Raw genomic sequence first — 24,908 nt, 5'->3', positions numbered from 1 at the left:
ACCCTTATCTCCTGGTGCCAGCACCTTTCCTAACGGAATTTATTTATTTTTCCCTACCTATACTTCTCCATGCTCATGCTTATCCCAGCCTCTAGCCTCTCCCTCTATCTCTCCTGAAATTCCTAGCTAATTCTTCTGTAATACCTTTTACCTCCCCTCTCTCTGGTTAAAGTACTAAACAGTAACTTTTTTCTCCCTTACAGCTTGATAAGTCCTGCCTTCCCGTCTCCCAAGGTGTTCTCCATCTCACCACCTTGAACTCACAACCTCTGAAAAACCAAAATCAAAAGGCTACTGGAACCCAAGCATACATTCCTATTTAAAAAAAAAAAGAAACCTGCTGCTGCCTAAGACATATCAGTGTACGTATTTTATCTACTGTTTGCCTTCTTTTCTTTTGATTTAGTAGTCTGCCTAGTGTAGTGCCCCTCCGTGCGTTGTTAGCAGCCTGCATTCATTCCCCTATATTCTCACTTCTGTCTTGCTGCAATAACTATACTTGCCACTAGGTGGCAGTGGACACTCTTCCTTTCTTATCCATACCCTCAGTTGCGCTAAGTTCGGATTTTACCTTTTCTGTATTCCCCACTCTACTTAGTGTTTAGCCCTACTTGAAGCTTTCTCATTACATTGGTTACAGTTCAAAATTAACCCCAAATAAAATTGTATCCCAGGATACCCTTACCTGTACTGGCTCATATACTCAGTTTAATTTCCAATTCCACTGAATGTTCCTGGTAGGCAACCTCCTCTCCTGGCTCAACCCGCCACCCTCTTACTATCCCAGGATACCCTTACCTGTACTGGCTCATATACTCAGTTTAATTTTCAGTTCCACTGATTGTTCCTGGTAGGCAACCTCCTCTCCTGGCTCAACCCGCCACCCTCTTACACCCACCCCCTATCTCTCACTAGTCGCCTCCCACATTACTAAACCTAACCTGATCCTCTACCAACTAAATACCTTATACACCCTTACATTATCTCTAATTCCACCATGCCTATCAAAACCTACATCCTTCTTAACTCAAATGCTACTTCCTTTAACCCTATCCTGTATCTACTATCTTACACAGCCCCTTACTTCTTGCCATTCACCATCTTTTCATATTACAAACACACTTCCCATACTACACTCACACTCACCCATTCTGATATCCCCCAATTTGTACCCCATCAACAATTATCTACTATTTCTCTACAAACTCATTTCTCCTTATAAGCACTCTACCCCATCCCTTACCAACCAAACCCTTAGAAATCTAATAACACTCAGCTCCAGTACTAAGCAATTCAAATACCTCTCCAGCATTTTTCAACAGCTAATCACTATATTTCTATCTGGTGATATACACCCAAACCCTGCCCCCCCGCAGACTCACTCCTCTACTTCCAAATCTACCCTATTCACCTCTGTAAATGCCCAAAGCATAGCTAACAAAATTCTCAACCTCCATGCCTGGCTTCACCACAATAAACCAGATATCTTGTCTATTTCTGAAACTTGGTTAAAACCTCATATAAAAGACTCAGAAATAATACCACCAACTATTCCATTATCAGAAAAGACAGAACCCACAAAAAGGGTGGAGGAGTAGCTCTGCTTTATTCATCCTCCTTTTCAGTTACCCCTACACTAAACCTATCCCCCAATTCACCAATGCTGAATTAATTCTGGCCCCACTTTAAGTAAATAGACACAAGCACATATATGCATAGCCTTCACTTTACATTCCCCCAGGAGACAATATTGCAGTACTTGAAGATATCCTATCTTGGCTTTCCACTAATATTAGCAATGAAACTGTAATACTGGGTGACATGAACATTAACTGGTCCTCTGTTCAGTCCCTTTCAAACTCCCCAAATATCAACCTTTATAATTTCTCGCAACCTATCAACTCTCTAACCAGACCCTCTAAAGATTACTCCAGCGGTAGTATCCTAGATTGGATCTTAGTCTCTCACCCTCATTATTTCTCTGAAAGTGGCATACTTCCTGGCTCCCTCCATGATTACCTTCCCATGTTTGCTCAGCGCCTTACTTCTCCCCTACAATTATCTCATAACTACATCTCCACTTGCTACCTAAAAAATTTCAATCCCACTACCTTTCTAACTCTCTAAAATCAATAAACTGGAGCTCTCTAAGAACTCTACACCTAGAAAATGATGTTACCTACTTCAACTCAACTTTCCTAAACCTCTTCGACAGCTATGCCCCCCCAAAATCCAAAAGAATAAAAAGCAAAACAGTCCCTTGGCTAACCAAAAATACACTAGCTGCCATGCACCTTAGAGATAAAGCCTGCTAATGTCACCAGAAAAATAAGACTCCCTCTACTCTCTGAGTGCAAATCACTTCACAATAAAGTCAAAAAGCTTGTTACAACAGACCTCAAAACTTTTTTTGTCTCACTACATAATAGACATAAAACAAATCCACAAAAATTCTGGAATAGTATCTCCACTCTCCTTAACCCTGGCAAAAAAGAAAACCCTTGTCCAGATCCTGATGCTCTAGACATAGATCTGGCCACCCAATTTAACTATTTTTTCATTGACTCAGTTTCCAAACTAACCTCCTTCTTCTCTACCAACACTACACCCCCCTACCTCCACATCCCCTCCCCTGGCCTCACTTTCATCATTACTCTCTAATACTTTCACCTCCCAACCCCCTCCTTTATCCATAAAACCAATACCCATATCTTCCATAAAAAAAAAACTTCTCCAAAAGCTAAAACCATGCTCCAATGCCCCTGATAACATACCCTCACACTTTCTAACTATAACCGCTGAAGCCATTGCCTTACCTATCAGTATACTAATCAACCGTTCTATCCAAGAAGGCCGTGTACCCCAACTATGGAAAAAAGCCTTCATCATACCCCTGCATAAAGGGGGGGTTAACAATAATAATATTACAAACTTCTGTCCTATCACCATCCTATTCCCCATCTCTAAACTCCTTGAAAAATGTATCCATCTACAACTTCTTCCCTACCTTACAATCACTGCAACACAGCATGGATTTAGACCCGGCCACAGTACTACCACTGCCCTTCTTAGAAATTGTTAACAAAGCCCGTGACTCTGGCTGCACAGTATCCAACCTCCTACTTGACCTCTCTAAGGCCTTTAATACAGTAGCTTATAACCTTCTCCTAGCTTAAACTCTCTAATCTAAACCAATCCCTTTCCACCCTCAATTGGTTCGATAGTTATCTCTCAAATAGACAGCAAGCAGGCAAATGGAGAAAAGCCACCTCCTCCTTCCTTGATACCCCCACTGGAATCCTCCAGGGTTCCATACTGGGTCCCCTCCTCTTCAATATATTCATAAATGATTTCCATTGCTCAATCTTTAATGCAAAACTTATCCAATACGCTGACGATTCAACTATAATCTGTTCTGCCACCTCCATCCCCACACTCATAAAGCTCATACAAGAAGCTTTCTCTACCACTGAACAATGGATGTTAGACAGTCAGCTAGCACTCAATGCTTCAAAAACCAAACTAAAACCAAACTAATGTTATTTACCCATACGAAAATAACCATTACTGACAAAAATTCATTCTCCATCAAAAGCCAAAACAATACTTCTCTCGAATTAGTATCTGAGGCTAAATTACTAGGTGTCCACATTGATGACCAGCTCAAATTCAACTCTCAAATTCAATAAAAAAAAAACACCAGAAACTTGGCATTCTTTACCGCCACAATCGCTAGCTTACTGCTCCCACTAAATTCATTCTCTCTACCACGTATCTCATCCCTTCTCTTCTGTATGGTGCTGCACTTCTAACAAACCTACAATCCTCTCTTAAGACAAAACTCTCCTCTTGCTGTTACAAAATTTTGAAGTTTGCCACAAGACAAGTCTTCTACCCATCAGTGTGTAGCCCTTCATAAATTAAATTGGTTAGAACTGTCCAGTTCTCTCTCCAATATTCCTCATTCATGCCCACAAACTCATTTCCACCCCCTCCCTCTGTCTCTCCCTATCCTCAACCTTCAAAATGCACCTCCCTGAAAGACTATTAAGATCTAACAATCAAAACCTAATAGAACTGCCTAAACCTTACCCGTACCTCAGGCAAAAATCTCCTGTCCTTCGCCCTCGCATGTCAGTGGAACTCCCTACATCCATCCATCTGTACCACCGCAAACCTCTCTTCCTTTAAAAACTCACTCCACTCACACCTTATATCTCAGTGGGAATGCTCCTGCTCCCATCCCTCTTAATGTCTTCTCCTCTCTTCATCTCGGTCTTGTCTGATTCCATACATGGTTTTAGCAGGAACCAATCCATGTGTAAACAACTACTCTAGATTTACAGTGCTGACACTTTATCTCAGAAATGGTCTCTGTTAAATGAAATATTGCATCTGTAATTAGTATAACCAAAACTTTGATTGTCATTTTTGCTTTAGAAATTATATGTTTAAATGCAGTGGTTTTACTAGTACTTTTGTACTTACTATAACAAAAGCTTTGATTGTAATTTTTGTTTGTAATTATTGTTTTGTTTTTGTAGCTTTTCTCCCCATGACTCCATTGAAAATGGGTTCTTCTAGGCCCAATGGACTATCCTTGTAAACCAACTGCAAATAAAGAAATAAAAATAATAAATTTTGGAAAATATTCATGTGGAGAGGGGGGTTCCTTCCAGGAACAGATGCAACTTATTGTGATTTTTGTTTAGACAAAGACCACAGTATCCACAATTATATTTACCATTACTTTACCAGTGCTACCTTAAAGTCACACTGAGCAATTAAAGCTTTACCATAAGGCTTTGCTGAGTCAAGAAGCAGTGAAACCCTGTACTACTTTCGCCTTGGTCTTTAACAGCAGTTTACTCTCTTCCTTTAAAAAAGAATTAAGGTACGTATTTTATATGTCTACTCTCTTGACCTCTCTAGCTTCTGTGTCACCCCTTATGAGAATAAAAGAGCCAGTTAAACAGCAGATAAAGTTCCAGAACCTGGTTTCTGTATTTGCTGTTTTTCCTTTATTGCAATTGCACAAGTCAGAAAGTCTTTCAGGTGCTGGTGCTGAGAGGTAAATTTCACAAATAGTGTACAATACCTACTCTGAGCTCACTCCTCTTAGCAGCTTTTTTCTTACCTGCTCTGTGGTGATATGAACTCCATAGCCATTTTTTCCAGTAAGTCTAGGGCTCTAAGACTCTCTTCCCTGACCACACAGACCTCTGTTGTGATTCTACATTGATCCCTTCAATGCCATGGCTGTGGTATTGATGTCTCTCTTATACACTTTGATGATTTCTCCTTTAATGGTTGCTTGGCATCAGCATTTCTAATGCCATTACTGCTAGAGTTGGTGATGTATTCTTTGCACTTTCTGCATCTGGGATTTTGGTGCCAATGTCAGTGCCAAGTCCTGTGATGTTGATGCCAGCTCTGTTATTCTTCGCTTCTCATACTTGTCACCAAGGATCTCATATCAGACCAGCAGCTGACTTTACAAGCCAACCATTGACTTTGAGCTTGCTCCTATGTCAGTAATCAGTATTGCAGTGGTTCTCCCACCATACCTTACTCCATTTGGATATTGGTGTCAAGTCCAACTATGGAACATTTTTTTTCATTGAGCACTCTTCAGGAAAGAGAGGCCCAATCCCTTTTGCATCCTCCATGCATGGCTTTGGCTTTCAGAAGTGTATCCTCTCCTCAGACTGTCCCTCTCTGAAGGTTAAGGAAGATTTTGTGCAAGAGGAACCATTTGAAGTCATTTGGAGTCATCCACAGCCAATGTTAATGATAAGGATTCCAATTCCCCAGCATCACCCTCTCAGAAGATCCCACATTTGGGGAACTCCTCAAAATGAGGTGTCCGAGGTTGGTGTCCCACTGACCCTTAGATTCTCCCTGAAGAAACACTGCAAGAAACCTTTTTATTTCTCCAGTGTGCACAGTAGCCCTGCTGGTAGACATCATAAAGATTGTTACCAGAGCAGCTTGGTTAAACTTGTGACACTGTGACTGCTTTTCCTGGAAAGGCCAGCCATATTCTCTGGGTTCCTAGAGAGCAGAATTTCTGGTTGGAAACACCCAAGACAGACAACCTTGTTTCTGTGTTTGCGCTCAAAAAATCTGACTCCTCAAAGCACCATTGCTAATTCATCAGACAAGGTCTGAAACAGTGAACCATTTAGAGAAGTAGAATTGTATATCCTCAGAGTTTCACTTTGGATAATAAACTACTTTTTCCACACATGATGGAGTTCCACTGGGATGCTACCAATAACGCACACTAGACTTTACCATAGTTGCCAAATGTGCCCTTTAACAAAAAACCTTTGTCCCAGTCAATAGATATTTCTAACGTAACCAAACTAATGATGAGCCTGGTATGCACTAAAGCTGAAGATTACTCCAGAGCTGTGAATCCAATTGTCACTGGACACCTGTGTCCAATCTTGTGGTGAACCTGGTGTATAATGATGATGATTCTGCCAGAGTAGTGGGATCCAGCATTGCTGTACACCTGTTTTGTGGCTTATGGAGGGGACAGAAGTGATGTTCATAATTTCCTTGTTCAAATGCCCCTATATTTTTAGGCTAAAAGTCAAAGGATATGGAAATGTAGGGGAAAACTTCACCACTATGTATATAAAATGTCAGTTGACTTCATCCTTTGTTTTGAGGATGCATAGGAGATGGTGCCAGATGTGATTTAGCTGTGACGTGCAGTAGAAAAGAACAGCAGCAATCTATCAGAAACTTCAGTTTTCAGGGCAACGTTTAGAGTGGTCCCACATCCAGAGAAAGGGTCCTCTGCAATCTTCAGGTGGCCATGGTGCACCTACAGGTAGTCAGCAGTAGCAGTCCTGAGGCCTTGCACAACTCTTCCTTTCTAGAGTCAGCTCAGGGTCATCTATCCCTCCACCTGCTTGTACAGAAATTGACAGCACAGGACAGGTGCATTTTAACAGTAATGTCCAGGGGCTACAAGTTGCCTTTCACACATTGCCACAAACTCTTGATAATCCCACCCCACCAAAACAAGTTACAAAAAGGAGTCTGTTTACTTAAAAAAAAAAAAAAAAAAAAAAAAAAAAAAAGTCACACCAGATAAGAAGGGGATCAGGAATTTATTGAAGGTTCTTCTTCATTCCAAAAAATACAAAGCAATAATCTCAGGCCGATATTACATCTGAGTGGCCTAAACTTAATCCCTAATTTTCACACAGTCACAGTCAAGTAGAATCAGTCCTTCCCAGTTTCTCTAAACAAAACTAGATGTGTGTAATTAACTATAGCAATCATTTGAGGTACATTAGAGATGCCCTCACTAAACGTCAGGAAATTCATATCTTGGTATTCTGCCTAGCCATGTAAGACTTTGAGAACAGGGACAGTGAGGTACATGTGTGAGATATTGATCATAACAGTAGGCAATATATTCATCCTAGTGCTCACAATCTTGGCAAACTCAAACCATTTCTAAAGTTGCATTCCTTGAAATTTTAAGACTTTTATTCCCTGATTTTTGTTTTATTTTAGTGCTGTACTACAGTGTAAATGATTGTGTCTTAGTGGTGTGATGACTAGCCTCGCACAGACATGCTAAGCAGATTTTGCAAATGTGCCAGTAGTGTATTTGTTTACTAAAAACTGTAGGTGTGGTGCATTGTGATTCTGCAAGCAACCTGTGGCCCGATATAAGGATATTAAGAAGGTCCTGTGTCACCACCATAACGATATGCTGATTATTCTTGGGAGAGGAGACTTCTGTTCTCCAAGCTGGTTGGGTACCAGTCACTGATATTTTTTCTGCTCATATGTCAGAGTGGATTGTCCATCTGCAGCCATAAATATAACTGAAGCATTATGAAGTAAAAGCTGGTCTTTGAGTTTGCTTAAAGAGTCCTTCAAGACAGCTGCTGTTGCCTGAGTTCAACTAGTGTGTTTTGTAGATGTGGTTGGGTTTCTCTTGTCATCTGACTATAGTTTGCTCCTTTAGAAAGAAAATGGAGCCATGGCTACCTCGTAGGGGCAGAGATGTAACCCACCTATGTAGCCTGTGATGACAAGGAAAAGACAGCCATGAGTACCTCTCACAACTCTACTCTCTTCTAAAGAGTAAATGCCTTTCATGCTAAGGGTGCAGGTAATTAATGTGAAGCAGAAAGGGAAGATCTCCACCCCCCTTCTCTTTCTAACATGTAAACATGGGATTAGTTATCTGCCTGCATATGGTGTGAGGCATTCTTAACTTCATAGAACCAGTACAAGTGACTGTTACTTTCATCAGTCCTTTTAATTTACATTGAATTTGTAAATTTTCTAAGAATACCGACAATCTGAAAAAGAAAGTAAATTGCAGAGGTAGCATTTTTATTATTGAAACAAAGTATGCTCTTAATTTATCAATTAGTGACTCAGACTTGTTTCAGACTCCCTGTGATGTGCACTTGTGTATTGTGCTTTGTGCTGAATGATGGCTTTAGAAAATGTATTTGTGTTATATAACCATTTTGAACCTGCTAAGAACTTAACATTTTGCCTTTTTTTTTTTTTTTTTTTTTTTTTTTTTTTAGTTTTCTGATTGGACGAGAAAAGCCAGGGACTCAGAGTGAGGTAGCTCGGCTCATCAGTGAAACCCTAGAACAAGAGAGAAATCAAGACTTGCTAGAGCAGCAGTATGCCATGAATGACCTGGATACTGAAGATCAGGTACTTTAGTTTGTATGCCAAGTGTTAACCTTTGTATAAATACCAGATATTTAAAACAGAAGCTTCAGATTTAATTGCATTATTTTGTTTTATTTACTTTCACGGGACTTATTAACCAAGTAGTTCAGTGAGTCTGAAATGCCATTTTTTAGACGAAGTCTTTTAAGACTTTTACAAAATAATTGACTCCAGGGCTGTTTTAGAAGCATCTAGTTGGTCATCCATGCACACTTTCACAAAACACTAAAGGGTAGATGTTTTTTTTCTAGGACTACAGCTTCTTTTGCTAGATCATTGCTATCTGGATTCATTGACAGCTCCCCTGTTCCTGGTCCGTCCACCCTTTCTAATTGATAAGCTTTAGGAATTAACCAATAGTATTAGAATACTGCAACAGTGATCTAAAGAAGGACATTGTGAAGTTGTGTAAGAACTTACCATAGCAGTAGATGTCCACTGATTATTGTTGCAGTATTACTTCCCACTCTCCTTTCCCCTTTTTTTCCAGTGTTTGTCCTCTGGAGTTTCATGGACCAAGAGAGAACCATCTCCATGCTTCCCTCCTTTTAGCTGACCTTAACCTTTTTTTTTGCTAACTTTTTCCCCGTAGGTGTGTCCAGGTCTTCTGACTTAGAGGTAGTCCAAAGATTTCATGCTCATACATCTGCTTATGTACCCTTACTCCAATAGGCTTAGGTCATATGTCAAATGTATGAATGTAAGGAATGATTTTTGTAATTGGTACCCTGGCCATACATCGGGTTACCTTGGTGAGATAACCTAGTAGGACTAGAATACTGCAACATTAATCAGTAGGACATGTACTGTTATGGAAAGTTCTTACACAACTGTAGTTCCTTCTCCCCTGTTACTTTTACTGGAGCGTAATATTCACTCTAACTCAGGATCAGCAACACAACCTGATCATTTATCTTTTACTTCAAGAACCTCTCCCTAAGATACTTGAACATTGCCGGTATTAGCAATAAATGGTCCCAGCTTGAATGCTGATCTCAGTAGTTTCCCACTAATCTTACTGCTATCATCACCAAATCCGTGCTGAAGGACTCCTCTCAGATTTTCTTCAGTTTCCCTTCAGCTATATTGTATGTACAGATAACATAACCAGTACTGACCAAAGGGGTGGCACTGCTTTATTTGTCAAAACTTTTGCTAATCCCAGTCCTCCTCTAATAGCAAGAATTAAATCCATCTCTGACAGTGATTCTAATAGCAAGAATTAAATCCATCTCTGACAGTGATTCTAATTAGCTTTTAGTACATGTGCTCTTGGGTGGTCAAACTAAACTAAACTACCCATTGCAATGGTGTATATCCCAACCTTCTTACTGTCACCATATTCAGAACTACACTAAGCAACATCCTTCAATACACAAAACATCATAAACTCTTAATTGCAGGTTGTCTGAACCCTAACTGGCTAGGGTCTCAAAAAAACACACCTTAACAGTCACCTTTTCCCCCAACCTGGGCCAATTAGTCACTGATTGGACTCGCCCTAACTATGCTAATTCCACAGTCGCACTTTGACATTGTTCTTAGTAGTATACATGAAAATGTGCTTTCAAGTTGTTGTGTCTTTTGGCTTTTCCCGGTTAGGGGTTGCCACAGCGGAACTCCGGTCCTTTAATGATTGGCAGTTGATTTTTACGTACAGAGTTGCCAGCCCTAACACACAACCTTCAACGAAGGTACGCCCATTCATGTCTCCACGCAGAAGATGCTCTAGCTGAGAGTCAAACCGGTCAGCATCTTACTGTGAGGCAACAACGCTACCTCAAATTCTCTTAGCAGCTACTGCCCTCTGTATTCTGTTTTATCACTCAAAAGCAAGAAAATTTCTTTCCAATTCTCCCAGACCAGAACTATCGCAGACAAATCTAGAGGTAACCTCATGTTTAAACTAGCAAACTGCAACTAGTCCCCCTTTGCAGCTGTAATCAACCTGTTTCTGTTCTCTCTACATTATACAACTTACTCTATCCCATACAAGACAGACTTTATCCCATTAAAAAATAAGGAAACATGGGTACATCTAATCCCTGGATTACTGACAATATCTAGCAGCTTTTTAAACTTGGGGAAAATCCTGGACAGAGTGGGAAGCTGGCCCTTCCAGTTTAGACAGACATGCTTATCTTAGATTAAAAAAAAAAAGAAACCAGAATAGCAGCAAATCATGTGAAAGCAGAGCACTACCAAGAGAATTCAAAGGACTGCAATAGATCATTCTAATAAATTCTGGAGTGCTTTGAAAACAATTAGCCACATATATTCTCTTCCCAGAGTCAGTTCTAGTTACAAAAGTTCCCTCCTCAGAGAACTGAAAGGCAGCATTAGCAAATCCACCTCAGTCAACCAATCCTTTATCAGTCCTTGCCACACTACTCTTTCCTTTCCTCTTCATAAGTTCCTGCTGTATCCTCCATTTCCCTTTAAGGCCATTACTAAATGTGTGGTAGAAAAGCTTTTAGAAAAAAGTAGATTGTTCTTATCAATCTTTCTTCTATTCTGTCCATCCTGACATATTTAGGCTGCATTAAAATAAAATAAAATAAAATAAAATAAAACAAGGTATGGCTGCTATCCAGAGGTCCCAGTTCCAGAAGAAAAAACAAACAGTAGCGAAAATACAGGACAAGACCACCACTACTGCATACATAAAAGTTCCAAGATATTTAGGCTGCATAGTAGTCAACTTAGCAAACCTCCAACCTTCTTGTTTAACTTATCTCTACAGCTAATATCCTTTAGCATATTATTAAACATGCCCTAGTAGTACCACTACCAGACAGTGACTATCATCTGATCTCTTAACTCTGTCCTCAAACCAAGATACTTGAAAAAAGGAAATAATTTACAACTGAATTATTTTTTATTACATCCGTAAATATGACATTCTGAATGACAAGCAACATGGAGTCCGCCTCAACTACAGCACTACCAGAGCTATCCTCTGCCTTACTACTCTAATATAGAGGATGGTAAAATTACTGGAGCAGTGCAGAGACCTTTAAAACAGTTGATGATTCCCTCCTGCTACATAAATTAAGTGAAATAGGTTTCTCTAATGTACTGCAGTGGTTCAAAAAGCTCTTTCTCCAGCTGCACCTTCACAGTCTTTGGACCCAGCAATACAAGGTCAAATAATGATACTGTTCCCTACTTACTGCAGAAAAAAACTACTACCATGTTACTGCAGATTCTCAGACTGGACAGCATTTCTCACTACTTTTCCTTGGTATAGAAACCATTGAACAGACTGAGCGGTGGATTGAGTGTAGAGATGGACTACTTTTTTGTCTACTCAAGGTGGAGCTGATTACAGTACAAGCCTAGTACAAAGTGAAGAGATTAAAGTTTTGTATCCTGTGAAAGTGAGGATTTTTTCTTCGGACATTCAAGGACATTGGACAGCTCAGAGGAGGCACTCAGAGCAATTGATAAGTAATGTGAAGTGCAGCAACAACTTCACATTTCAACAAAGGAGCCCTGCAAGAGGTGAGCAGAGAGCTCCAACAGCCAGAAGGAGGGGACCAGAGAACATTTTTCCACTATTTAAAAAAATACTTGACAATGAAATCGAGAGCAGAGCTACTTCAAGAAACTTGTGGTAGGGTTTTGGGGAATAATTATGTAAAAAGAAGCAGACAAACCTGCTCATGTAAGGGGAAAGAGAAGAGCAAAAGTGAGGCTGTAAAGAAAGACTAAAATGGCACAAAAGTGTAAACGGTGATTCATTAGGGAACATTAATGTTAGACTTAATCAGGAAGAAACTTGAAGATGAGAGGTAAGCAAGGGTAGAGATTTGAGGTAGAATGGGGAATGTTAAAACGAGAGATAAAATGGTGGTCCATGAGGAACAAAGTTAAAAGAAGTGATTAAAAAAATGTGGGAAATGAAGTTAAGGGAGCCACAGAAAAAAAAAATCACACGAAGTGTAAAATAACACCAAAAAAAGGGGACAGTTTATTAAGGTGTGTCGATTACAACCAGTGTGGTACTTGTTATGGACAAAGAGTAATTGGGTGTCTTGTATAGGAATTTGCTGAAGATAGAAAACGAAGGCTAAGTTTGAGACACATGCAAAAGAACAGTAGAGTAGAGAGACTAAAGAAGGGGAAGATTAAATGTTTATGTACAGGAAATAAAGTTGTGACAGTTAAGTTATCAATGGATACAGAATATGCTCCCCCTCCCCTGAAAAATAAATAGGGTGGTAAGGATGATGGAGTAAAAGACCAAAAAGTTATACTTGTTAAGATGTTGGAGGTTATTGTAAATGACAAGCAAATAAACAGTTTTAAGAGAAGCAACACTGGAAACAGGAACTGTATTAACTGTAAAGGGAACTTAGTGGAAAAGAGGAAGGGTGGGGGAAAATTGACATCTGTGGTTTGAAAGGCGTGAATAGTGCTGATTGAAGTGATGGGGCTGATTGAAAAGGAGAAAAAAAAACAAAGGGACAGAATGAAGGTTCTGGCAATAAAATTGAAAAAGAAATTATGATAACCTTATAGAACAGGAGGGGGAAAGTAGAAAGCACTGAGTTCACTGATGATCAAGTTAGCCGAGGATTTCATGGACATTTTCAAGTCTAGCTAGTCATCCTCAGAAGGACCTTAAGTTCTAGAGGTGCCACCTGCTAAAAGGTAAAGGAGTTCTCTGTACACAGGGGTATGTGACACCTCAGACTCTGTGGTAGACAAATTGGCATTTGTGCATGACATGTCTCTTTCACTTGGAATTAGACACTAGAAGATGGTGTTTTGTTACTTTCATTTTAAGGCCATTCCAGACAATATTATAGCCCATTCTGCAGAGGTTACTGCAGCTACCACGGCTTTCCAGAGAAGGAATAGACAGAGTCTGTACTGAAAGTTCGGTATGCATCTTTATTAAACATTGTAGCCTAAGCAGTATTTTTCCACAGACATTTAGCAGGAGCTGTTTTCTATGCCATTGCTTAGGATCAGTCACCGTCACCCTCTGGTCCATATGCTTTGGGGTACCAAGAGTCAGTAATGCAACAGAAGAAAATAGTGTAGCTTTATTAGGAGTTTACTGTAATTGTAGATATAATTTATTTGTAGTGTAGCCACTGTTGGGAGTACCAGTTTCCTCCCACCACACGTTCTTTTGACTGGATATGAATATGTTGGGGGGTGCCCTATTCACCCTTTGCTACCTTCCCTGTCTACCATGTAGATTAGACACTGTCCTTATGGTTTCACAGCAGCTTGGCGATACAGTCTAGTATGCCCTTGAGATGGGATTTGTACCCCTTGTAGAGCTGGCTCTTTCAAGGGGTGTTGTGCCCTGCCTTTTTTTTACTGGATTTCATTTGCCAGGGCAAAAAATGATCAGCAGATGGTGCCATCTCAAGTCCCTTTATAACTGTTGTCTTCATATCCCAGAAGAGTATATGATGGGCTAAGAGGTGGAAGAATGAAAAGCTGTAGAAATATGGCTGGCCATCAGGAGTCCATACTTCAGCAAGTAATAACTGTTACTGTTAAGTTCCTAACACAAATGTACTTTCATGATGGGCATTTTTTCTGATGTTCATCGTGCATACAGCTGCAGTCATTACAGATGGGTTATCCTGCCGTTAGGCGGGTCCTCGGTCGGCCGAATTCCAAAGTCTAGGTCCGGCGTCAGTTGTCGTCGCTTCTTCCCTGACGTCAGTGCGGCAGGGGAATAAAAGAGGCAGCTGACGCCATTTTCTTCAGTCTTTCTTGCCGCGCGGTGCCCGAAGCAGAAGCAGTTCGCAAGTGCCGGTCGGCCAGCTCCTGAGATTTACTAAAGTATTTCAGCCGGAGTCTTCTTGAAAGCTAAGTACCCTGTTGGGGTTTTCTTGCCTCGGACCAATGTCAGACAAAGTTAATAATTGCATTTCTTGTGGGAAGCAAATACCGCATAAGGATTTCCACTCTTTCTGTATACCTTGCTTAGGCCCAGACCACGACGTCTCAGCCTGCCGTTTTTGTGCTAGATTCAACAAGCGCACTATTAAGCACCGGGTGGAGTTCACCCTTCATTATTTTGGCAAAAAATTTAATTATATCATGTCGTCCGACTCAAGTTTTGAGCAAAAGATGCAAAGATAAGGACCGACTACCGGTTCTCCGGTTCTCAGCGAGGCGCCTACGCAGCCCCTGAGTACTGATGACACTTCATTACCGGTGACTACAGTACCCGAGGTCGCAGGTTCCTTGGACCCCATTCCTCCTGCAAATACCGACGCCAGTCTTGGCGGGGAAACTCAGAATTTAGACAGGCCAGCCATTTCTCAAGGTGTCTTCAGGCCTTCCTCCTTTTCTATTAAAGCTTTCACTAAATCTAAAGCAGGCATGAAAACCAAAAAACAATGTCCTCAGAACTCCTCTCAAGGCCCCATGCTTAAAAAGCAGATGCTTAAAATGGCTGAGGATCTGATTACTCTTATCAGGGGTTCCCAACCCCCCTCGGACAAAAGACCCAGATTAGAGGAAGACTACCCTTCCTCAGATCAAACTTCTCTTACCTCAGAACACTCTAAGGACCAGGATTATGCCTATTCACCTTTTGAAGACTCTGCTGAGGAGTCTATTCCCTCGGTCTCCCACCCAGAGGACTACTCTTTTGGGGAAACCCTGCATACATTGAGGGAACACTTTCACTGGGAAAGCCAAGATTACTCAGATTCCAAGAAAAGGCTAAGGGAATTTCTTTTGCTCCCCCAGCATAGGCTCCTGGCTATCCCTCCTGTTTTAGATATATTGGATGATGTGTACACAGAAGCCAGCCTTAATCCATATTCTTTACCTCCAGCTCCTGTTAAACCAGACAGGTATTACCGGGTTCCTGATTCTCACCAGTTCCTATATAAAAGTCATACTGCTGACCCAGAAACTATTTCACAGGGTCCCAAGGGAATTAAGGCCTCTACTGCTAAAAACCCATTACCTTCAGAGAGGGATTCCAAAGCTTTAGAAAGGTGGGGCAAAAAGGTGTACACCTCGGCCACTTTAACTATGAGGGCATTAAACTGTCAAGTCCACATGCTAAAGTATCAACAGTTTTTGTTATCTCAGTTGAAAAGCAAAATGGCACAACCAGAACAACCAGATTTAAAAGAGTTGCAGGATTTGTTGCATGGTGCAGAGCAGGTGGGTAAACATACCTTGCAGTGTGGTTTTGATGCTTTAGAGGCCTCATGTAGAGCTGCTGTTACAGGGTCTGTTATACGTAGGCATGCTTGGCTCAAAGAGAAAACCTTACCAGATCATGTCAAGGCTAAATTATTAGATGCACCTCTTCAAAAAGATGTATTGTTTGGTGTTAAAGCTGAGGAGGTACTAAAGAAAATGGAGGAAAAAGCTAAATTGATGCAAACAGTAAAGGATTTCCTGCAGGTACAACCTCCACGTTTCAGCAGAAACTGGCCTTCAAAACATTGGTCCTTTCCAGCCACGGACAGACCTCAAAGGGGCAGATACAGACGCCCTAGGGGTAGAGGGCAACCTCAGGGATCTTTCAGAGCCAGACAGTGGCAAGCACCAATCCCAAGAGGTGAAGATAGATCACCGTCATTTAGAAAACAGACACAATGACTTCCCCCTACACCTGCCAAGCAAAGCTTTAATGGCAGCACCTTTGGATGGAAAACTGGCATTATTCTCAAAAAACTGGCATATTGTTACAAAAGACAAATGGATCCTGGACATTATAGACAGAGGCTACAGATTCCACTTTCACACCCTTCCAAAAATGAGAGGCATGCCAAACCTGCCACAAAATCAAAGGGCAGAGGCACAAAAACAAATTTCCGCTCTTATGGACATGAAAGCGATTCAAGAGGTACCTGCAAAAGAACAAGGTCAAGAGTTTTATTCCAGACTATTCCTGGTACCAAGGAAAGACAAAGATTGGAGACCTATCTTAGACCTATCCATCCTAAACACATATCTACAGGTGCCAAAATTCAAGATGCTCACATTACAGCAACTTCTTCCCATGCTGGGCAAGGAGTCTTGGCTGGTAACATTGGACCTCAAGGAGGCATACCTGCATGTCCCTATCAGACAAGATTGCAGAAGATACCTCAGATTTCTTGCAGGTTCAACCCATTACCAATTCTCTGCATTGCCCTTTGGCTTATCTACTGCGCCCAGAGTGTTTACGAAATGCCTGGCATCAGTAATCGCCTTCTGCAGACTACAAGGAATACAAATCTACCCATATCTGATCCAAGCGGACAGCAAGGACATACTATCGCAGCACCTGGCGTTTGTAATAAAACTGTTGAACTACCTGGGATACTCAGTCAACAAAAAGAAATCAAAACTAATACCCTCTCAACAAATAATTTTCCTGGGTGCCAGCTTGAATACAACCACCCAGATGGCCTACCTCACGCCAGACAAACAAGGGCAACTGTCTCAATACTTCAGCAAAATGGCAACATCTGAAGTAGGGACTTCATTTGTCAGCAACCTGTGGGTCTTGGATCCGATATCGGATCCGAGCCGGCAACTTGTTTCAAGCTAATGGATCCGAGCTCCTAGCTCCTCCCCTCACCCATAATCCCCTGCCAACCCTCCATGACCTCAGATCTAGTTTGCCGCGCTTGTGGATAGCTGGATTCCTTTGAGCTGGACTAGTAATCATCAGTTAAGTGTGTTTTTTCTGTCAACTTTCTTCTTTTTTTACAAAAATATAAAGTGTGTAAGTGTTAGGTTCCCTGTAGTGTAAAAATATTTTTCTTTTAATTAGTTTTTTCCTTCCCTTCGCTGGTCGTTAGTGAGTGTGTGTGTGTGTGTTGTGTTTTGGGGCCTGTGTGTTTGTGTAACACTACCTTTTCTTTTAAGTATGGCTGAGGCCCTAAAAGCCATTTTTTCTAAATGTACTGAGTGTGGCCATAAGCTCTCCCCGGCTGATGGCCACACTCGGTGCGTTCGGTGCCTTGGGGTTGAACACCTCACCTCAGGCTGTACCATTTGTGCAGCGTTCAACCCCAGAGCACTGAAAGAGCGGAGGTCGAATCTGGTCTTGGCAGGACTTTTACCCCCGGCCCCGGACTCGGCTCCGGCCTCCGCTGCTCCCGTGGCACTACCACAGGCTGTGGTTGCTGCCACTCCTGCCCCCCTTCCTTCGGCCGGGACTCAAACTCCCGCTAAAGCGCCGGAGGACAGGGAGGCCAGGAGGGAGAAACGGAGGGAGAAGCACCACAAGCGGCGGGCCGAGGCCTCCGCTTCGGCCCCGCCAGCTAAGCGGGCTTCTCCCTCCACTGCTTCTAGGTCTCCTCCTCCTCAGCTCCGATCCCCTTGTTTCTCCCCAGGGCCCAAGGAGGAGGAGGCCCGATCTCCATCGAGGTCATCAAGGCGGCATTCCAGGCCTGCCTCGGTGACCTCTTCGAGATAGACGTTCAGCATGTCCGATGCAGACTTGGACCGGATGATGCAAAGGTTCATCCAGGCCCAGCTGCAGATGGGAGTGCTCTTGCCTCCCCCCCCCCCCCCCGAGCTCAACACTTTTTTTCCATCCTATTGCTCCTTCTCCGACCCGCTATCCGGGCTCGGAGCGTTCGGAGCCGAGCAGCGTTGGAGCCGGGGGTGGGTCGGCGCTGACATTACTTGGTACTTCAGATCCGACCCTGCCCTCGAGCCTGTCGGATCCGACCTCTCGGAGCCATGGCCCGAGCTTCGGATCCGAGGGATTCAGTGTGCCTTCGGCTCCGTCCAGGTCGGAGCACACTGGTCCTTCGGATCCGATGGTCTCGGCGCCGGTTCCGATCCCTTCATCGGATCCGAGTGGGAGCCGACTCTCGGAGCCCAGAGAGAGTGGTTCCCCCTCTGCCTTCGATGTAGTGGAGAGGGCTCTGTTGAGAGCATCCGGACCCCCCCCAGCCCTTGTCTCGGCTCCACCCTGCGCACACTCTCTGCTGGGCCGGGCTTCCATCACCCGGCCAAAGGGACAGCCTGCTTCAATGTCCCAGATGGTTCCATTGGAACAGGATGTTGCTGGCGAGGCCTCCTCGGACAGCCCCCCCCCGAGGAAGTGCCTTGCAAGCATAAGTGCAAGAGGAGGCACGTGGACTCCCCTGAGTCCTTAACTGAGGACACGGACTTGGATGAAGGGGAAGGCTCCCCAAGATCACCCCCTGAGGATGTCTCCTTTGGAGACATCATGGAGATGCTGAGGATCAGAGGTGGGTGGTCTGCCCCCAAGTCTTCCTCCGACGATTCCGTGTTTCTGGAGGCATTCGAAGCAGGCCCGTCTACCTCTTGGGTGTCCCCTCTGGCCGACCCCTTGGTGGACCTTATTACCACTAGGGCGTGGAAGGATCCGGACACCGTGGAGCCAATACCCAAACGCCCGGACAGAATACTAAGCCCCCCCTCAGACTGGTCGCACTGGAGCAAGGGTCCCCCCCCCGTAGATGCCATGTTGATGGCGGCAGCCACGAAGAGGGAGCTAGCTCAGGAGAGCCCCTCAGTCCATCCACCGAGCAAGGAGTTCCGCTCGATGGACCGCTTAGGGAAACAAGTTTTTAGTTCAGCGACCTTCTCGGTAAGGTCTCTGAACTATATGGCACATGTCATCAGGATGCAGCGGGATCTTATCAAAGAATACGCTGCCTCCCCCCCTGAGTCCATGTCGGCGGAGGACAAACAATTGTACTCCACCCGAATGGCCACTCTGAGATCTATTTCAAATACCTCTATGCGGCTATTGTCCCATGCCACCGAGGGAGCCGCTAGGGCTAGCGGAGCAGGCCTAGTCATGAGACGTCAGGCCTGGCTCCGTCATTGTGACTTTGCGGAGCCCTTTAAAGCGTCTTTTGCGAACGCCCCTTTCAATGGTTCTGCCCTGTTTGGCAAAACGGTTCACGAGACACTTGTCCAGAGCGAGAAGGACGGGAGGAAGACGTCTGCCATCGGAGTCCGCTTCTCTGCACCCCAGCGCTCCTTTTCGACGAACCAAAAGGGTCAGAAGAATATGTGGTTCCAGAAATCGCAACATTCCCAACCCGCTCCGGACAACCAGTCCTTCCGTGGCAGTGGAGGACAGGGAGGACGCCGCCCCAGGGGCAGAGGGGCTCCGAGAAACTTTGGGTCCAGAGAACCTTTCTATGAATGACCCACGCAGCAGCCCTGAAGGGTTGCCCAACTGCTCCACTCTGGAGGCAGTCGGGGGGCGCTTCTCGGAGCACCTAGCGGCATGTGAGTCCATCACGACAGACCACTGGGTGCTTCGAATTATATCCAGAGGGTACAAAATACCATTACTTCATGTCCCCAAATTCAAGAACCTCCCCGATGTACCACCCGATCAGAGGGAGGCCGCAGCTGCAGAAATTCAGCAGCTGCTAAGAAAAAGAGCCATCCAGCCCGTCCCCCAAGACCAGCTCGGATTAGGGTTCTACTCCAGGTTCTTTTTGGTGCCAAAAAAGACGGGGGACTTGAGACCGATGCTAGACCTTTCCCGCTTGAACCTGTCGTTAACCAAGGAAAAATTCCGAATGGTCACTCTTCTATCTATTCTCCCCCTTCTAAGGGAGAACGATTGGATGTGCTCTATAGACCTCAAGGATGTGTACTACCACATTCTAATGGACAGACGATCCAGGAGGTTCCTCTGCTTCCGGCTGGAAGCCAGTCACTACCAGTTCAGGGTCCTTCCCTTTGGCCTCACCACAGCCCCCAGGGTGTTCACCAAGGTATTAGCAGTGATTGCGGCCCACCTGAGACTCCAGGGAATACAGGTCTTTCCGTACCTGGACGACTGGCTCCTGACCGCCCCAACAAGGCATCTACTTTGCTCAGCCAGAGATTTCTTTCTCCGCCTAGCCCCACAGTTAGGCATCACCATCAATGCCGACAAATCCCTTCTGGCCCCGACACAAGCCATAGAATTCATAGGAGCCAGAATAGACACCAGAGAGCTACGAGCCTTTCTAACGTCCGAGAGACTTCGGAATTTACAACTCCATGTGCGGGCTATCCTCCAATCAGAGACCCCACCAGCGGAATTGGTCCTGAGGGCACTGGGCTCCATGGCGGCAGCGTTAACGCTCCTTCCATGTGCCCGTCTGAACATGCGGGTACTGCAATGGACCCTTCTAGTGCAATGGTCCTTTCTGTCTTTTCCTCTTCACCACCCCATTGCTATCAGCAAGGCTTGCAGGAGGGCTCTATTATGGTGGCTCCATGCTTCGGACCTCCATACGGGCCGACCCTTCTGCACCTTTCCCCCTCTCGCCACGGTGACCACGGACGCCTCCCGCCTCTGGTGGGGGGGGGGCATTATTCAGGCAGGACGGTCCAAGGCATGTGGAACGATACAGAGACCTCCCTGCATATCAACGTTCTGGAGATGAGAGCGGTGCTGTACGTGTTGCAAGCACTTCAGAATCTCCTCCCCGTAGGAACGATTGCAATTCAAACGGACAACATGTCGGTTGTCTGGTACATCAACAAACAGGGGGGAACCAGATCTTACCCTCTATGCTGCGAAGCCATGAGAGTGTGGGAATGGGCGATCTCCACCAACCGCTTTCTGATTGCAACGCACATTCCGGGGCGGACCAACATCCTAGCGGACAAACTCAGTCGCACCCTTCTTACCCGTGCAGTGGTCTCTCAACCCACTAGTAGCGAAGCAGATATTCGCAATATGGGGGCAACCCTGCTGCGATCTTTTTGCCTCTCCCTCAAACACCAAATGTGGCAATTTCTTCGCTCTTATTCCCCCTCCAGGGGAAACTCCAAGAGACGCTCTGGTGCATGCTTGGCCACCCGGTCTACTTTATGCCTATCCTCCTCTACCCCTGATGCTGCAACTCTTACAGAAAGCCTCGCGGTTGGGGAGCAGGATGATCCTCATTGCCCCATTCTGGCCTTGGCAAATTTGGTTCCCTTACCTGTGGTCTCACCTAGTGAATCCTCCTTGGATTCTGGACCCCAGTCCGAATCTAATCTCCCATCCGTCAGACTTACCGACCCCAAATCTGGACAATTTGAAGCTGACAGCTTGGTTGCTCCAGTTCCACTCCTAGTTAGGACTCCCGGTATCTCTTCACCAGTCAAAGCCATCCTTGTGGCAGCGCATAAGCCCTCCACCAGGAAAGTGTATCGCAGTAAATGGAAACGTTTCTCCATCTGGGCGGAGCATCATAATCTAGATCCCTTTATGGCTCCTCTTCCGTCCATATTAGACTTCCTAACCAAACTTTTTCAGGAAGGCGCTAGTTGCTCAACTGTCAAAGTGCAATTGGCGGCCATCTCACATTACCATGTGGGACAATGATACAGGGCCTTTGATGTCGGCCAAGTTGTGTAAAACCTTTCTAAAGGGCACCTTTTTGCTTAGACCCCCTATAAAAGAAGCCGTACCACCGTGGGATCTTTCACTAGTTCTTCAAGCCTTGACTGCTCCACCTTTTGAACCCGCTGTTTCAGTAGATCTCAAATTCTTGTCCTGGAAAACAGCATTCCTTGTAGCCATTACTTCTGCGAAAAGAGTTTCGGAGCTTCAAGCTCTTTCTGTGAAGCCTCCTTATTTGATCTTTCACCCAGACAGAGTGTACCTCAGGATCAATCCCTCTTTCCTTCCCAAAATAGCATCAGAAACCAATATAAATCAATCCATAAATTTACCGGTTTTCTTTGCTAAATATCAGAATAAAGGAGAGTACAAGCTGCACTCATTAGATGTTCATAGGCAGCTACGCTTTTATACTCATAGAATGGCTGGTCATAGACAATCCGACCAGCTGTTCGTTTCCTTTGCCAAATTTAATTTGGGGAAAGCAATATCAAAAGTATCTCTATCACGCTGGATTTCTCAATGTATCCTATTAGCGTACCAAGCCTCTGGGAGACCCGCACCTGAAGGAGTTCGCGCACATTCCACTCGTTCCATCTCTACTTCTGCGGCCTTCAAGTCTAGAGTCCCATTGGATGATATTTGTTCGGCAGCCACTTGGGCCTCATCTCATACCTTTATTAACCACTACAAACTGGACGTGATTTCTAGAGGGATAGCATCCTTTGGCTCTGCGGTGCTTCGCAATATCCTTCCATGATGGCCACCCAAGGTTCAGGTAGCTGGGGACTCTGTCCCACAGGTTGCTGACAAATGAAGTCCCTACTTCAGATTAAGAAGTTATGTACTCACCATAACGTTCCATCTGAGTAGGTAGCTTCATTTGTTTGCAACCATCCCCCCCTCCTTCCCCCTGGTCTTCTTTGGATCTATCTTAGTTGGATACCCGTGTTGGGTATATATTGAGGGGCAAACTCGATCTGAGGTCATGGAGGGTTGGCAGGGGATTATGGGTGAGGGGAGGAGCTAGGAGCTCAGATCCATTAGCTTGAAACAAGTTGCCGGCTCGTATCCGATATCGAATCCAAGACCCACAGGTTGCAGACAAATGAAGCTACCTACTCAGATGGAACGTTATGGTGAGTACATAACTTCTTATTTCACCAGGCTAACTGCAAGGAAAGTCCTGCAGGCTCTGGGGTTCATGGCATCTTGTATCCTACTAATCCCATGTGCAAAGCTGCATATGAGGAAACTTCAATGGTACCTAAAAAACGTATGGTCTCAACACAGCCACAGCTTGGAAACAATTATACCACTCATTCCATGCCTTCAAAAGGAATTCTTGTGGTGGGCTCAAGCACGCCAAAGAAACACAGGTCTCCCTTTCTGTGTACCTCAAACAACTCAAATCATCACAGCAGATGCCTCAGACTACACCTGGGGAGCACACATGACAGATCAGTGCATTCAGGGAAAATGGTCCCAAAAAGAGAAGCACCTACATATCAACCAAAAGGAAATGCTAGCCGTGCAAAATGCCATTATGACCTTCAAAGACCTACTGCATCCAGGCCAGCTATTGATAAGGACAAGACAACACCACAGTGATGTGGTACATAAACAAACAGGGGGGAACACATTCATACCCCCTGTGCAGGCAAGCCATGACCCTATGGAACACAGCACTGGAATTGCAAATTCAGCTACAGGCACAATTCCTGCCAGGGAAGGAAAACACACTGGCAGACAACCTAAACAGAAATATGACAGATCCACACGAATGGAAGTTGCATCCTCAAGTTTTCACAAAGATAACTCAGGCATGAGGACAGCCAGACGTAGATCTCTTTGCTACCCACAGAAATTACCAGTTGAAAAAATTCTGTTCAAGGACCTATCATCCACAGGCCTGGAAAGTAGATGCACTCTTTCACTTGGACAACATTGACAGTTTATGCCTTCCCTCCTCTTCCTCTGCTGCCCAAGATTCTACTAAAAGCCAGAGCAGAGAGGCCGCAAATGATTCTCATTGCTCCAGACTGGCCAAGACAACACTGGTATCCGCTCCTGAAGAGCCTGACACATTCCCCACCATGGATCCTACCTCTAGTCCCTCTTCTGTTGTCCCAGCACAACTACAAAACTCTTCACAGCCAGCTCAAAACCCTAAATCTAGCTGCATGGAGAATACCTTGATTTCCCAACAGACCCTCCTCTCCAAGGAGGTGCAGGATGTCATCTTGGAGGCCAGAAGACCTTCTACTAGAAAAGCCTATTCCGTCAAATGGAAACGATTTTGTGCCTGGAATCAAGAAAAGGGCCAGAATCCTTGGGTAATAAATATACCTCAAATTTTACAGTACCTAGCTGAGATGTTAAACAGTGGACTTTCCTTCTCCTCCATCAAGATCCACGCTTCAGCCATTTCTGCACAATACAACACAGATCCTCCGTTATTCTCACATCCTCTCTTAAGGCAGTTCCTCAGAGGGGCAAAAAATTTTAAACCCCCAAGGAAACCACCAATCCCTGCTTGGGACCTCAACTTCATATTGGAAAAGCTGACCCTTCCTCCCTTTGAGCCAGCTTCTTCAACAGAACTACAATACTTGTCATGGAAAACAGCCTTTCTTCTGGCTATCACCTCAGCATGCAGGGTTTCGGAGCTACAGGCCCTCATAGCTGTACAACCATTCATCATTTTCCATCAGTACTGAGTTTCCTTACGAACCAACCCTACCTTTATGCCAAAGGTAGTATCCAGTGTAGCTTTGAATCAGATTATCCACCTACCTACCTTTTATCCAAATCCACAAAACAAAGGGGAAAGACTACTACATTCCTTGGACATTCACAGACA

General features: G+C 44.3%; 1 protein-coding gene across 2 annotated transcripts in view; it reads left to right on the top strand.

Moving 5' to 3' along the window:
• LOC122805417 (neurabin-1-like) overlaps positions 1-24,908 on the top strand; it is a 1,624,240-nt gene that overhangs the window by 411,180 nt on the left and 1,188,152 nt on the right. For both annotated transcript variants that reach the window (XM_044075548.1, XM_044075549.1), the window contains exon 5: positions 8,577-8,712. In XM_044075548.1, the coding sequence (XP_043931483.1) occupies positions 8,577-8,712 (136 nt within the window). The remainder of the gene's footprint in view (positions 1-8,576; positions 8,713-24,908) is intronic.

This window comes from Protopterus annectens, chromosome 6.part1 (assembly GCF_019279795.1).
Source record: "Protopterus annectens isolate FY-2018-M chromosome 6.part1, PAN1.0, whole genome shotgun sequence".
NCBI lineage: Eukaryota > Metazoa > Chordata > Ceratodontiformes > Protopteridae > Protopterus > Protopterus annectens.
This window is presented reverse-complemented; position numbering and strand designations above follow the sequence as displayed.